Source organism: Prionailurus viverrinus, chromosome C1, assembly GCF_022837055.1.
Source record: "Prionailurus viverrinus isolate Anna chromosome C1, UM_Priviv_1.0, whole genome shotgun sequence".
NCBI lineage: Eukaryota > Metazoa > Chordata > Mammalia > Carnivora > Felidae > Prionailurus > Prionailurus viverrinus.
In genome coordinates this window covers 177080904-177096799 of record NC_062568.1, presented here as the reverse complement: position 1 = coordinate 177096799, position 15896 = coordinate 177080904, and the positions used below count along the sequence as shown (strand labels likewise).

At 38.3% G+C, this 15896-nt stretch overlaps 1 protein-coding gene across 9 annotated transcripts in view; it reads right to left on the bottom strand.

Annotated features, from left to right (window-relative positions):
- Window positions 1-15896, bottom strand: part of STIL (STIL centriolar assembly protein) — a 64850-nt gene that overhangs the window by 26862 nt on the left and 22092 nt on the right. For 8 of the 9 annotated variants that reach the window (XM_047873325.1, XM_047873324.1, XM_047873329.1 and 5 more), the window contains 4 exons: window positions 15213-15322; window positions 10829-10943; window positions 7667-8605; window positions 2209-2374 (listed from right to left, as the gene is read on the bottom strand). In XM_047873325.1, coding sequence (XP_047729281.1) covers window positions 2209-2374; window positions 7667-8605; window positions 10829-10943; window positions 15213-15322 — 1330 coding nt within the window. The remainder of the gene's footprint in view (window positions 1-2208; window positions 2375-7666; window positions 8606-10828; window positions 10944-15212; window positions 15323-15896) is intronic. The other variant, XM_047873327.1, reaches the window with a different exon arrangement.

Sequence of the window (15896 nt, the reverse complement as noted above, 5' to 3'; positions counted from 1 at the left end):
AGAAGAAACATGTTTCTAAAAGTCACTTATTCTAACGATAATTAATAACGCATTTTTCTGCATATAAGTAATAACCACCCTAGATCATCCAAGCTGAATTACTGAATATGAATCTATGCAGTTTCAAAATAATTTCAGAATGTAAGTTTAAACATGTAAATGACTTCATTCAATGATCTTTTTATTCAGCACACATGATTCAGGCATCATGTTAACTAATGAGATACAATAGTGAATAAGGTAGTGTTTCAGATCCCCAAAGCTTACAGATGAGAAGCAACTGTAATATAGTAAATAGAGAGTTTTATAGGAGCAAACATAGATGTTTGCTATCTATGTACGTTTGGTTGGCTCACGATACCCGCAGCTCCTTGTCCACCACCCCTCTACATTACACACACACATACTTTCTCTGGGGACTACCACCCCTGCAATTAACAGAGGTAGGACTCCAAAAGACATGTTCCTATTATGTGCTTCTCACCCCCCTTACCGCTGAACCAGGAATTAAACCCTAATCCAAACTAGGCCATTCAGGTTCTCTGCAATTTGAAACAAGACTGAAGACAGTAACCTGGTTTGTGTAACACATACCCTTTGGAGCTTTGGGTGAGCTGTATTTTAAGATGCAAAGCAGTGAAGAAAGAATGAGTAAATCAGCCACGCACAATAGTTGAACAGTCCTAATGGTATTCCAGTTTCCAGTTCTAGTTTTTTCCTGAAGTCCAGCTCCATTCTTGGCCTTGGTTTTCATGAAACATCCTCATATCCTTCCAGTAAATTCCCCTTCCTTGCTTAAATTATTTCAAAGAAATAATTTAGCCAAAGAATCTTGACTAATAATTTAGCCAAAGAATCTTGACTAATATTCAGTAATAATTGACTTACTGTACATGAGGTTCTTGCTCCCCTCCCTCCGTGCTCCCCTCCACGTGGATAGTTAACAAATGGGTTCAGAAATAGAATACAGAAATCTGCCTTCTTTCTTTTTTCTCCCTCTCAAATCTTTACTTTCCAGCTCAAATCTCCATCTGCTACTTTTCCAAGTCTTAGGTCATCAGCCCACCTCCACTCTTCTGATGTTTGAGTATCACCATCTTCATTTCCAAAAGCAGCTCAAATGCAACAGATATTTACACTGAACTCATCCTCTCTTCCCTGCTTCCCTAGGTCACCTAGGCTGAAAATCCTAGGATAACTTTTATTTTCATCTTTAATAAACTTTCAATATTAGAATAGGTCTAGATTGATAGAGATGATAATACAGAGTTCCTGTACACTCTCCTCACCCAGTTTCCCCTGTGCCATCTTATGGCACACTTTTCAAAATCAAGAAACCAACGTTGGTGCATGACAAAAATCTCCAGATTTTATTTGAATTTCACCAATTTTTCCACTAATGTCCTTTTTCTGTTCCAGGATCCAAACCAGGGTATGACACTGCAATTAGCAGGAGTACTTTTGAATCCTACACCTCCTCCAACTGCCACATCCAACTAGTTACCAAATCTTATTAACACCCTGCACAACTCTTTCTCTTCATTATTGTCACCATCACTCTATGTACTAACAGGCATCTTGCTAGATCTTGGGGACATTCTTGAAGACATTCTTAAAGATCTCAAAGGGTCTGGTGATGAGCAAACATGCAAGCAAACAAATATACATCATTTACATTATTAATTGATTTTTTAAAAAGACCTTCAGTGATGCATACCAAATAAAGGAGACTTTCCTTTTTAAAAGATGTAATAAAGGCTCTCCCTAAAATATTACAGTACTAGACAATTCAGAGCCTGTGTTTTCTCACTGTGCCCATACTATTTTCTCTACCCACGCTATTCTGCCATCTCTCAATTCCACCTACTAAAATCCTACATACCCTTCAAGGCCCAGAGTCAGTAACACCGCATAGATGAAAAAAACTTTCCCTGATCCCTCAAACCACAATTGATTTTTCTTACAAGAATTGGGTCCAGCCTAGGAATGTATCAAATACTATGTATGATGTCATATGGTTTCACATTTGTTTTCAAATACAGTTCTCTTTCATGAAGAGTAAAATTACACAAAGACTTAAACAAGTGATACTCTCATCACCCTGGTTTTGGTTCTATTTGTACCATGCACCAATTTCAACATCAAAATTTTAAAAGTAGATATGAAAAGCATTTTTTTAAATTCCTTCCAAATAAAAAAAACAATTACCTGTGCTCACAGCAATGCTCACACTTTTTCTCATGTGCAAGCCAGGAGAAGACTGTGCTTCCATGGAAACCAGCTCCATCTGTCTTGCTGCTTGTGCCGTGTTTTCAACAGAGGTTGTCTTAGGGGAACAGGGCTGCAGAGACTGTGCCTCCAGTAAACGCTGAATCTGTATCAATTAACAACATATTTTAAACTGGCTATGGAAGGAATCACCAAATTGCAGTGGAGTTTAAAAATGAATTACAAAGTGTCCCAATTACAAATAAGTGGCTTTTAACTAGATTTTTTTCACATTTCAGTTAGATCATACCATAAAACTTATTCAATGCAGAAATCACTATCCTTCATTATTAAGACCCACTTAAGTGGGCTAAATGTAAATTTTATTTTATTTTACTATTTATTTATTTATTTTAGTTTTTGAGAGTAAGTGTGAGCAAGCAGGGCAGGGGCAGAAGGAACAGGAGAGAATCTTAAGCAGGCTCCACTCCTAGCGAGGAGCCCAACATGGGGCTCGATCTCATGAGTGAGGATCATGCCTTGACCCAAAATCAAGGGTTGGACACTCAAGCCACTGAGCCACTCAGGCACACTTTTATTATTTCTTTTAAAGTAAACTCCAGGCCCAACGTGGGGCTTAAACTTATAACCCCAAGATCAAGAGTTGCATGCTCTACTGACCAAGCCAGCCAGGTGTCCCAAGGCTAAGCATAAATTTAAAAGTGAAACATAGGGGCACCTGGCTGGCTCAGTTGGAAGAGCATGTGTCTCTTGATCTCGGGGTTGTGAGTTCAAGCCCCATGCTGGGTGCAGAGATTACTTAAAAAAAAAAAAAAAATTAATAAACCAAAAAAAGTAAAAACATGAAGGTATTTAGATTGACATTCATAACTTTAAACTTGTGTAAAAAAGCCTAAATGTTAGCACTTCAAATAAATATTTCAAGAGTGCCTGGTTCGCTTAGTCAATTGAGGGTCCAGCTTTGGCTCAGGTCGTGATCTCATGGTTCATGAGTTCAAATCCTGCATCAGGCTCTGTGCTGACAGCTTGGAGCCTGGAGCCTGCTTCAGATTCTGGGTCTCCCTCTCTCTCTGCCCCTCCCCCACTCTTTCACTATCTCAAAAATAAACATTTAAATAAATAAATAATAAAAATTTCATTCCTATTCCACCTACAAATCAAAAGTAAGATAAGAGCTACACTTAACCAAATATTCAACATTTTTACACAAGGTTCTTCTTATAAAAGTTAACCAGGATAGCCCATGTTTGGCTGTGCTAAACTGGAATTATTAGTTTTTTTTAATGTTTATTTATTTTTGAGAGAGTGCAAGGGGGAAGAGGCAGAAAGAGAGGGGACAGAGGATCCAAAGCAGGCTGTGCACTGCCAACAGCAAGCCCAACGCGGGGCTCGAACCCACGAACTGCGAGACCACGACCTAAGCCAAAGTTGGATGCTCAACAGACTGAGCCACTCAGGCACCTCACAACTGAAATTATTAATAACAGTAGTGAACACTTACTGTTTCCTGTTTACAAGATACTGTATGAAGAGTGTTTATGTACGATTAATACAACCATCCCATGAAGAATGTACTATTTTTTAAATGACATTTTTTTTTAAGTTTATTTATTTTGAGAGAGAGAGTGCTCACATGAGTAGGGGAAGGGCAGAGAGAAAAGGAAAAAGTGAATCCCAAGCAGGCTCCACACTGTCAGCACAGAACCCAACACAGGGCTCGAATTCTCGAACCATGAGATCATGACTTGAGCTGAAACCAAGAGTTGGACACTTAACTGACTGAGCCACCCAGGTGCCCCAAGAACGTACTACTATTTTAAGTTTACTTATTTTGAGAGAGACAAAGACAGCACAAGTGGGGGAGAGGCAGAGAGACAAGCCTGACACAGGGCTCAAACCCACAAAACTGTGAGATCACAACCTGGGCTGAAACCAAGAGTCGGATGCTTAACTGAGCCACCCATGCATCTCAAGAATGTGCTACTATTAAACACACTTTACAGATAAGAAAACTTGAGAAATTAAAAATAAAGTCACTTGCCCAGAACATGTAACTAATAAGTAGCAATGCTAAGGTTCAAACACCAAGTTTTCTTTACTCCTTTTAAAACTGAAATAGAATTCACATACCATTTAAAACTCATCCCTTTAAAGTATACAATTCAGTATTTTTTAGTAAAGCCACCACAAGTTTGCAACCATCACCACCATCTAATTCTAGAACATTTTCATCAATCCCCTGAAAAAAACTCTGTAACCATTAGCAGTCACTCTCTATTGCCCATCCCTAGCTTCTGGCAACCACTAATTTACTTTCTGTCTCCACATATTTGCCTATTCTAAACATTTGATATAAATGAAACCACATAATATGTGGCCTTGTATTTTGCTTCTGTTACTTAGTATAACATTTTCAAAGTTCATCCATGTTGTATCTACCAATACTTTGTGGCTGACTAATATTCTGTGTGTGGATATGTCACAGTGTGTTTATCCATTCATCAGTTGATGGGCATTGAGTTGCTTTCACTTTTAGCTATTATAATGTTACTATGAACATTTGTATATAAGATTTTATGTGCTCATATTTTTTCATTTCTCTTGGGTATATACTTAGGAGTGGAAGAGCCTCACTTTTTAAACACTGTGATTTTCTACTTCCCTGTAAATTACACTAATGTGTTTAATTAGTCTCACTTATTTCAGCAAATTAACTTTACTAATATAAGAAAATATAAGTTATCCACAAATTATCAAGATAGGTAGAAATACAGCCTGCATTAATAATACAAAATAGCCTATGTACTTATAGTGGTTTGTAGCATGGACTTTGGTGTCATGATGTAAGTTTAAATCCTACTCTGCTACCTTTTGGATAAGCTATTTAACCACTATGAGCTTCAATATCACCTAAAGCTAAAGTAGTCGTAAGGATTAAGAGACAAATAAAATAGTTGTAACTTTTTGATTGCTGACTACAGTCAGGTCCTACACTAACCACTTGATACATGTACATACACACATACACACACATAAACTCATTTAACCATCAAATCTACATGTAATAGCAATCACTGCTCCCAATTCACAGATGAGAAGAGTGAGGTTTAGAGAAATCACACAAGAAACACTTGATAATAAAGCTATAGTGATTAACTAAATAGTACTGGTGCTGGAATAGACAGGCAAATCAATGGAGAATATGGTACAGAAATAGATACAAATACATGGTACTTCTATTATAAAAAAATATATCTCCAATCATTAACAAAAGATCCATTATTCAATAAATATATGAGGCCAGTTGTCTGATTATTAAAAAGGGAAAAACCTCTTATCTCACATATCAAAATAAAGCAAAAAATATAATTCTGAAGGGGGAGAGAAGATGAAGAATATAGTTTTTACAATCTGGAAGAGAAAAGGGCTTTCTAAACATAATTAACACCCAAAAAGAAAATGATAAATCTAATTATATCTAAACTGGAATATTCTGTACAAACAAATGGTTAAAACACAAAACATTTAACACAAACTGTAAGAAATGCTTATCACATACATATGATAAAAAATCAATTTCCTCAATATACAATGAGCTCTTAAAAATTTAATTAGAAAAAAACCTAAAATGGGTAAATGACAGACTTTATACAAAGAAAAAATAGCCAATAAATAATAAAATGATCAATCTTGATTATAATAATATAGTGCAAATTAAAACAATTTCTACTTATGACTGATACTCATTTTTTATTTAAGAGAGAGCGTGCGAGCAGGGGAAAGGGGTGAAAAGAGAGAAAGAAAGAGAGAAAGGGAGAATCTCAAGCTGAAACATTTAGCTACATTAAAATTTCTGCCAAATATCTGTAAGGGTTTATAAAAATCAAGCTTATATTCTACAATTTCAGAGAATTTACCTAGGTTTAAAAAACAGCAAAACTACATTTTTCTCAAGTGTCTCATCTAAACCATTTTTAAGCAGCATTTTTATTTATTTATATTTTATTTATTTTAAAAAGTTTACTTTGAGAGAGAGAGAGCACACGCACAAGCATGCAAGGGGGGGAAAGGACAGAGAGAGAGAGAGAGAGAGAGAGAGAGAGAGAGAGAGAACGAACCCCAAGCAGGCTCCACACTGCCAGAATGGAGCCCAACACAGGGCTTGGCCTCAGAAATGAAAGATCATGAACTGAGCCAAAATCAAGAGTCTTTTAACCAGCTCAGCCACCCAGACACCCCTATTTATATATTTATTTTTAAGTTTACTTATCTAAGTAATCTCTACACCCAATGTGGGGCATGAACTCATGACCCTGAAATCAAGAGTCCCATGCTCTTCTGACTGAGTTAGCCAGGTATCCTTAAGCAGAATTTTTTATATATCATTACCTTTTTTTATTTTTGCAAAATGCAAAACAACTTTACAAAACAAAGATGTTGAAAAATCATACATGCATATAATGCCGATTATACATATATTTGCACAGTTATAGGATGATGGAAGAAGTATAGAAGAATATATTTCAGGTTGTTTTCATTCATATTCATGGGAACGGGAAGGAAGATGGTAGGGGATTTGGGGTACGTATGTGGAAGAAAGGTGCCAGTAAGGAAAGGAAAAAAAAAAAAAAAAAACGGCACAAGACTGAATGGTGTAGAATATAATTAAAAGACTAAAAACTGCCATAAATGCCTGAAGAAAGGAAGCATTTCATAATATAATGAATGAAATCCATCTAGTATAGATACACAGAAGATGTTCCGGAACTACTCTTGAAAGGTACACTGGCTGAAACTTATTAAACATACTACAGGGTTGACAAGTTAGAGATGCATCAGAATCCATTATGCAGGCTTTATATCTAGTGGTATACCAAGGTCTAGTAAATTACATAGACTTTCTGTTAGAGGCAACAAATGAAAAGAAAAATGCAGTTATACTGCAGGTTAGGATACACACCAGGCAGAGAAGAAAGGCCTGCTTTCTACTCCTGGTTCTACTCCTAACTAGCAATGTGTCATTGGCTAAAGTATACTCTCTCTAATCCCTTTTGCATTTATCTGTAAAACAACAAGAACTAGAATCCACTTTCCAAGTTTCCTTCTAGTTCTGATATTCTACAATTTTTTTTTAATGTTTATTTATTTTGAAAAACAGAGAGAGCAAGCAGGGGAGGGGCAAAGAGAGAGAAGAAAGAATTTCAAGCAGGCTCTGAGCCATCAGCACAGACCCCAATGGGGGGCTCTAAGTTAGTTACGAATCAGGAGACTGACCTGAGCAGAAATCAAGAGTCAGACACTCAACCAATGGAGCCACCTGGGCACCCCTGATATTCTAGTTTTACTCCATAAAATGTAATTACTGAAGAATTGCCAGTTATTTTTAAGTAATCATATTAATACCAAGAACTTAGAAGAAGTAAGAAAGTTCGCAAACCTGTGCCTGAAGCAGTCTCAGCTGTCTGTCCTGTTCTGTGAGGAACCTATATGCATCCGGAGACAGTCCCATCATTCCATTATCTGGCCCGGTCTTGGGTGTGTGTGTGCACACTGCACAGGGCCGTGAGTTACATGCGTCCACGTGTGAAGGCAGTCTTGCCACAGGCGATGGTTCTACAGTGCTGTGGGGAGGGCAACCACCCGTGCTTCCCTGGGGTCTCAAGGCTATAGGACTACTTGAAGCACAGAATGCATTAGAGTACAGAACTGGACATCCACCTGGGTGAAATAACGAATGTTTGTGAAGGGCTTCAGACTGGAGGTCTTGAATGGACCCTACTGTATTCATTCCTTGCCAAGAATTTACTGGACTATACTGAATATGGCCATGATGCTGACAACAACTGCAGACATTTGTAGAATAGTAAGATGGTGGTGGTGGAGTAGGTATCTGAAGTTCCATTGGTCTTCCTGAATTACAGGATGAAAAAACAAAATTGTGTGGGTGGGACTGTGAGGCAACAGAAGACTGCTTGGAATTACATGTGGAGGATCCTATAAGATATTCTTCTTTGTGTAAATTTGTATCAGGAGATGGCCCATTAAGAGAAGATGGTTTACCACTGTTCCTGTTATGGGGGTTCCCTTTTTTACAGGTAGATGATTGTCTTACTTTGCCATGTCTTAAAGGAACAGTGCTCTGGGTTAACTGATTTGGTAACCCTCTCAAGGAAGGCTCTCCAGCTTTAGCTTCTAGGCTGTGTTCGTCATCATAAAGCTGGGGTTGCAATGGATCCAAGTGTTCAGAGTGGTTAATCAACAAAGAAGGGTTTTCATTATTCACCATTTCCAATGGCTTAGGAAGAGGATTTGATTCTAAGAAATTGCCATCCAACACAAGCGAAAGTTCAGGAACTGATGGTTGGATCTTAGAAACCTATAAATGGGAAAAAAATGAAAGAGGGAAAGTATTTTTTAGGATGCCTCACTTTCTTCACACTAATATTTTCCAAATTATATCCAGTTACTTATTAAAAAGTGTTTATTCTTTATTTAGACAGTTGACACATATTTTCTGGGCATCTTCTACGTGCCAGCACTAGGAATGTAACTGTGAGGAAAATAAACAAGGTCCCTGCCCTAACAAACTTACTTAACAATGGAATTCCTTTTATTGGAACACTGATTATTGTTGCTTAAATCACATAACACAATATGGAAAACTGTTTTATAATAGACTTTTTTTTACCCTCTCCCCATAAAAAAAATTATCGCTGGCAGAATGCTTTAATAGATCTAGTAGCAAATAATGTTTCTGTATCTTAGGTAATAAAAGATCTTTCAATAAATACCTCAGAATATTTTTCTACTAAGTAAAATTATTCACTGTTCTTCTTTTTATCAATACCAACTAGTAATTGGAAGAGCAGAAAAAAGTAAACAATACTTGCTGTGGTAAATTTGGTTATAATTTGATAGTAATTTTTAAAAATCTTTCCCATTCCTGGGGCACCTGGATGGCTGTTGGTTAAGTGTCCAACTCTCTTTTTTATTAATGTTTGAATGTTTATTTATTTATTATTATTATTTTTTAATGATTTTTTTTAATGTTTATTTTTGAGACAGAGACAGAGCATGAACGGGGAAGGGCCAGAGAGAGGGAGACACAGAATCTGAAACAGGTTCCAGGCTCTGAGCTGTCAGCACAGAGCCCGACGTGGGGCTCGAACTCACAGACTGCAAGATCATGACCTGAGCTGAAGTTGGCCGCTTAACCGACTGAGCCACCCAGGCGCCCCTATTTATTATTCTTTTTTTTTTTTTTTTAATTTTTTTTTTTTCAGCGTTTATTTATTTTTTTGGGGACAGAGAGAGACAGAGCATGAACGGGGGAGGGGCAGAGAGAGAGGGAGACACAGAATCGGAAACAGGCTCCAGGCTCCGAGCCATCAGCCCAGAGCCTGATGCGGGGCTCGAACCCACGGACTGCGAGATCGTGACCTGGCTGAAGTCGGACGCTCAACCGACTGCGCCACCCAGGCGCCCCTATTATTCTTAAAATCATGTTCATTTATTTGTTCTTGAGAGAAAGAGACAGAGTGCACAAGGTGGAGAGGGTCAGAGAGAGAGGGAGACACAGAATGTGAAGCAGGCTCCAGGCTCCAACCTGTCAGGGCAGAGCCTGATGCGGGGCTCGAGCCCACAAACCATGAGATCATGATCCGAGCCAAAGTCGGATGTTTAACTGACTGAGCCACCCAGGCGCCCCTAATGTTTATTTATTTTTTATAAAGAGAGGGAGAGAGAGAGAGAGAGAGCGCACGCATGAGCAGGGAGGGCAGGGAGAGAGGGAGACACAGAATCCAAAGCAGGCTCCAGGTTCTGAGCTGTCCACACAGAGTCCCACATGGGGCTTGAACTAACGAACCATGAGATCATAACCGGAGCCGAAGTCAGTGTCTTAACTGATTGAGCCCATCCCGGCGCTCCCGACTTTTTTTCGCCTCAGGTCAAGATCACAGAGTTCATGGGATCCAGCCCTACATCGGGCTTTGCACTGATAGTGCAGGGCCTGCTTGGGATTCTCTCTCTCCCTTTCTTTCTGTCCCTCACCTACTTTCTTCTAGTAAGTAATTAGTCCAATTAAGGCACAACAATTCTACAATCAAAAAATTATGACAGATTAGCAATCTCCAAAATCAAGTATCATGTTTTCTCAGATTTGGTTAATAAGAATCACTGTCAAGTTCTGGTGGTAGTACAGAATGTTGAGTCTACATGGGTTTTTTAAAAGCACCAGGTTCTGAAACCAAACCTCCTGAACTACTAGCTTTACTGAATTCCTATTTTACTACTTACTAGTTGTTTAATACTGGGCAGGTACTTAACCAATCTGTGCCTCAGTATTCTCTGGAAGTAGTAATAAAAAGTACTTATTACAATATGTACACACATATGTATATATATCGCATATAATAATTACATATACTTGTGAGAAATATCTGTATCTATATATATAGATATAGCCACATTGATATATAGCTAGATACATCTTAGAATAAAAATTAAATAAGTTTCAGGTAATATTATTGAATGCTTTAACATGAAGAGATTTTTGGTTTCTAAACAAGAGGTGGGTTCTTTATAAGATCAGTGATACCTTCTGACTCACAGGATGAGGACTAGGAATTGGTCTTGGAGAAAAATCTTCATCTTCAACACCAGAGTCATGATCATTTATTGGCATTTTCCCTGGAGATAACTTTTGGGAAGACCTAAAAAATAGAAGGGAATAAAGAAAAGTCTTCAGTAATCTTATTTGTTCATTTGTTCTTTCTTTTTGAAAGTGAATAAAGTCCTTTAATAAACCAGAGTAGTATCTGGATCATTTAATTTAATATTTGACAACCACAAATTATTTTTTTTCGGGCCAGTGTTAGCTGCCTAGGAAAGTTGGTGCAGTCAGATTCATGCTTAATAAACTACCTCTCTTTGCCTGATCGCGGGAAGTTTACAAAATATCAGGGGCACCTGGGTGGCTCAGTCAGTTACACATCCGTCTTCAGCTCAGGTCATAATCTTACAGTTCGTGGGTTTGAGCCCTGCGTCAGGCTCTGTGCGGACAGCTCAGAGCCCGGAGCCTGCTTTGGATTCTGTGTCTCCCTCTCTCTCTGCCCCTCCCCTGCTGGCACTCTGTCTCTCTCAAAAATAAATAAACATTAAAAAATTTTTAAAAATATATATGTATCAACAGTTACTGAGCATCTTCCGATTAACACTTTGAGGAATGTAGTTATAAATAAGGCATAGGGCTTGCCATAGCAAAACTTTAGGGGCGCCTGGGTGGCTCAATTGGTTGAGCATCTGATTCTTGGTTTTGATTCAGGTCATGATCTCAGGGTCGTGGGACTGAGCCCCTTGTCAGGCTCGGTGCTGAGTGTGGCACCTGCTTGAAATTCTTTGTCCTTCTCCTGTGCATGTGTGCACAGTCTCTCTCTCAAATTAAAAAAAGAATTATAATCTGGTGACAGAGCTATGCATTCACTGCATTAAACACTGTGTTAAAAAGGGAACTTAAGATAGAACTACTACACTTTCCTGTGCACTGATAGCTGTGATGGGAGAGCTTGGAGACATTAACTGAGGTGCCTCCTCCTACTGAGTCAGTTGTAGTCATTGGGTCACAGCCGCCTGCTCCAATAGAACACAGACAAGATTTTGAGTACTGAGTTTCAAAAGCCAAAATTAGAGTTTAAAATTAAATTTGGAAGACTATATGCATCACATTTTTTTGCATCCTAGATAAAGTCTCAATAGGATGAGTTCAGGGAAGAGAAAAGCCAGAAGGAAGCTAAAAGAGCATAGACATTGATGGAATCCCTAGAAAGTGTCCTACATCCTGTCTCTCTGGTCAGGGAGCACAAAGAAGCCCCCAGGTAGGAGGTGTGACAGCAGAAGAGACCTTTGCCTAAACCCTGGTGGTCTGGAGAAGCAAACAGAGTTCTTTCTGCACCAAGGTGCTGCAATGAAACAATCCGAATGTCTGCATGGTGTGTTTAAACAGTAGGGTCTGCACTCAGTCCCATAAAGTTCTCCCCCTACACCCAAGAATGACATGGAGAATATTATTGTATCCCCTGTGCCTCAGGGTAGCACAGACATGACAGAGAACCAACGACCTGACTAGAGTAAGGAGGTCACAGCAGAAGCCTGCACAAACCTACTGCCAAAGACCAGACGCAAATGAAAACATCTCAGCAGATGGCAGCTTGGATGGATGATAATCATGTCACCCCAGGACACTACTACTGGCACAGCATTAATTCCTCCAAATTGCATATAACCTCAGAGGAAAGAAGACAAACAGAACTTGAATTACTGAAATTTGGTTTCTATAACCAATTGGGTGGTCAAATTAGAAATTAAGTTCAATTACTTTTAAAAAGAAAAAAGTTAACATTTTTTGAACACCTGAGTTTGTGGCAAGGAATTAATATTTGCTACATATTTACTTGTGGTAACACAAACATGTAAACACACATAAAATTTCTGACATTCAGCAATAAAATCCATTTCTGAGCTTTTGTAGGACCAAAGGCAAAAAGAAAAAACTTTATGTTGTACAACTATAACATCAGTTCTTTAGGTGAGATGAACATTTTCCTAAAATCTAAAAATGATCATTCCTAAAGCTCTGATCAGAGTTGAAAACTGGCAAAATTTTCAAAAACAATGTTAAAGAAATTAGGGCACTGGGGTGGCTCAGTCTGTTAAGTGTCCGACTTCAGCTCCAGTCACAATCTCATGGTTTGTGAATTTGAGCCCCGCATGGGGCTCTGCTAAGACAGCTCAGACCCTGAAGCCTGCTTCAGATTCTGTCTCCCCTTCTCTGTGTGTCCCTCCCCCACTTATGCTCTCAATCTCTCTTTCAAAAGTAAGTAAATAACTTTAAGAAAAAAATGAAGAAAAAAAAGTAATTATAAGTGTCTCCTAAATTTGGCTTTTTCTTCCATAAATAATCCATAAAATCTTGAATAAAGACTTCAAAAGACAGTGATGGTATTCCTGAAAACCTGTAGGAACATAGGTTTCCGGTGATCTAACCTATTCCCAGGATAAGTTAAAATGCCCAAAGACGGAGAGAGCACACCTCGGGTATCTGTCTAATCTTCAAAACCTGTAACTATGTTTACCGCACTTGGGAAAAGGAAGTTTGCAGATGTGATTAAGTTAAGGATCTTGAGATATGGAGATTATCCTAGATTACCCAGGTAGGCCCAATGTAATCACAAGGGCCCTTATACAATGGAGGCAAATGGCTCAGAGTCAGAGAAGAATATGTGAGGATAGAAGAAGTCAGACAGAGATCTGAAGATACTATACTGCTAACTTTGAAGACAGAGTAAGGGGCCACCAGACAAGTGATGCACATGGCCTCTAGAAGGTGGAAAAGGGAATAAGATGGATTCTCTACTAAAGCTTCCAGAAGGAATGCAGCCCTCTCACCACTTTGACTTTAGCCTCAAAGACCAGTTCAGACTTCTGACCTTCCAAACTGGAAAATAATAAATCTGTATTGTTTTTAAGTTGGAAGTTTGTGGTAATTTCTTAGAGCAGCAACCAGAAACTAATACAGATTCAGTCATAATTCCCATTTTACAGATGGAATAATGATGTATAGAACCAGGACTTGAATGTAGATGTCTTATACCATAAACTGAGCTCACAACTATTATGTTGTGACCTCTATAAATAATTGGTATAGTTGGCATTTATTTTAAAATCGTATCATAGTTAATTTCCACTACAGAATCAAGTGATAAATGAATCCTATAAAAAAAGTCAAGCCATTTTCTCAATCACCGCAATAACCTATAATGAACCTTACACCTGTTTTGCATGCAAGATACTAAACAGTATTATAAAGGGACCCAAAGACAGGTTAAGGTTATATTCAAAACGTTGAGAAAAGGACAAATTAACCACTAGGGCAAGTTAAAATAACATTTGTAGGAGTATCTGGCTGGCTCAGTCAGTAGAGCATGTGACTCCAGTAATATGGAGAACATTCAACACTTCATCACTGGACTATAAATTTCACGAGGGAAGAAATCATGTCTGTATCTGTTTTTAATACCACCATATCTCTAGTCTTTAGCACATTACCTGGCATACAGGAGAATACATAAGAAAGCTGGGATAGGGATATGAAGGGTTAATTTTATGTGTCAACTTGGCTAGGCCACAATAACCAGATATTTGGTCAATCGTTATTATAGATGTTTGTGTGAAGTTATTTTTAGACGAGATTAACATTAGTCAGTAGACTCCAAGTAAAGCAAATGATCCTCCAAAATGTAGACAGGCCTCATCCAGTCAGCTGATGGCTTTAATAGAACAAAGAACGACCCCCTGCAAGAAGAGGGAATTCTGCTGGCAGATAACATTTGGACTCTAAATGCAACTCTTCTCAGCCTCCACAACTGCAGGAACCAATTCCATAAGACAAAGCTTTCTCTCTCTCTCTCTCCCTCCCTCTCTCCCTCCCTCTCTCTCTCTCTCTCTCTCTCTCTCCATCCTGTTGGTTTTGTTTTTCTGGAGAACCCTAATACAATGGAGTATCTTTTTTTTTTACCAGGACAAGTATATACTGACCCAAAAAATCACAGCCAGTATTCACTTAATACTCCCCAAGAGCATTTTCTTTTTTAGGTAGAGAAGTTTTTTTACCACAGTTTCTCGGATAGACCCAAGTTTAAAACTACAAGTCAAAGAAGAACAAACAGAAGGCAAACTAAACAAAAACAGGAGCTTCTTCCTAAGCAAGATAATTTCTTGACACTTCCTGCCCCTATGTAATAAAGCAACTCAAATGACAACTACATTAAAGTTGTCACTTCATCCGAGTATGAAGTAATGCATGGACATCTTATGATATAAGATAATACAATCAGTTTCATCAGATTAGGGAGTTACTTTCATTACTCATTAAAGCTAATGAATATAATAAAAAAAAAAGTACACATGAAAATAGTACCTTTTACCTTTTAATTGAAAGATTCTTGGAAACTTTGTTGAAAAACTCTGTTTCTGCATTTTGGCTTTCAGCAGTCAGTTCAAAATGGATTGACTTTTTATCAGAAGGTTCAACATTCTGAAATAAAGAAGGGCATACTTGGAGAGCTGACTTAAATAGAAACAACAGAGAATTCTATTTAGATGAAAAGTACTCTGAGGGGCACCTGGGTGGCTGTCGGCTAAGCCTCTGACTTGATTTCAGCTCAGGTCATGGTTCGTGGGTTCAAGCCCTAAGTCAGGCTCTGTGCTGATGGCACAGAGCCTGCTTGGGATTCTCTCTCTCTCTCTCTCTCTCTCTCTCTCTCTGCCCCTCCCCCACTCCTACTCTTATGCTCACTCACTCTCCCAAAATGAATGAATGAATGAATGAATGAATGAAAAGTAGCTCTGAAACAACAGGAAGTAGGAGACTTATTTCTATTACTGTAACCTTTTTTAAAAAATTGTTTTTAAAATTGAGATATAACAGACACGTCACATTAGTTTCAGGCATACAACATAATGATTTGATATTTGTATATACTGCAAAATGCTCACAATAAGTCTAGTTAACATCCATTACCGTACAAAGTTATAATTCTTTTTCCTTGTGCTGAGAACTTTCTTTTTTTTAAGTGTTTATTTTTGAGAGAGAGAGAAAGAGAGTGTGT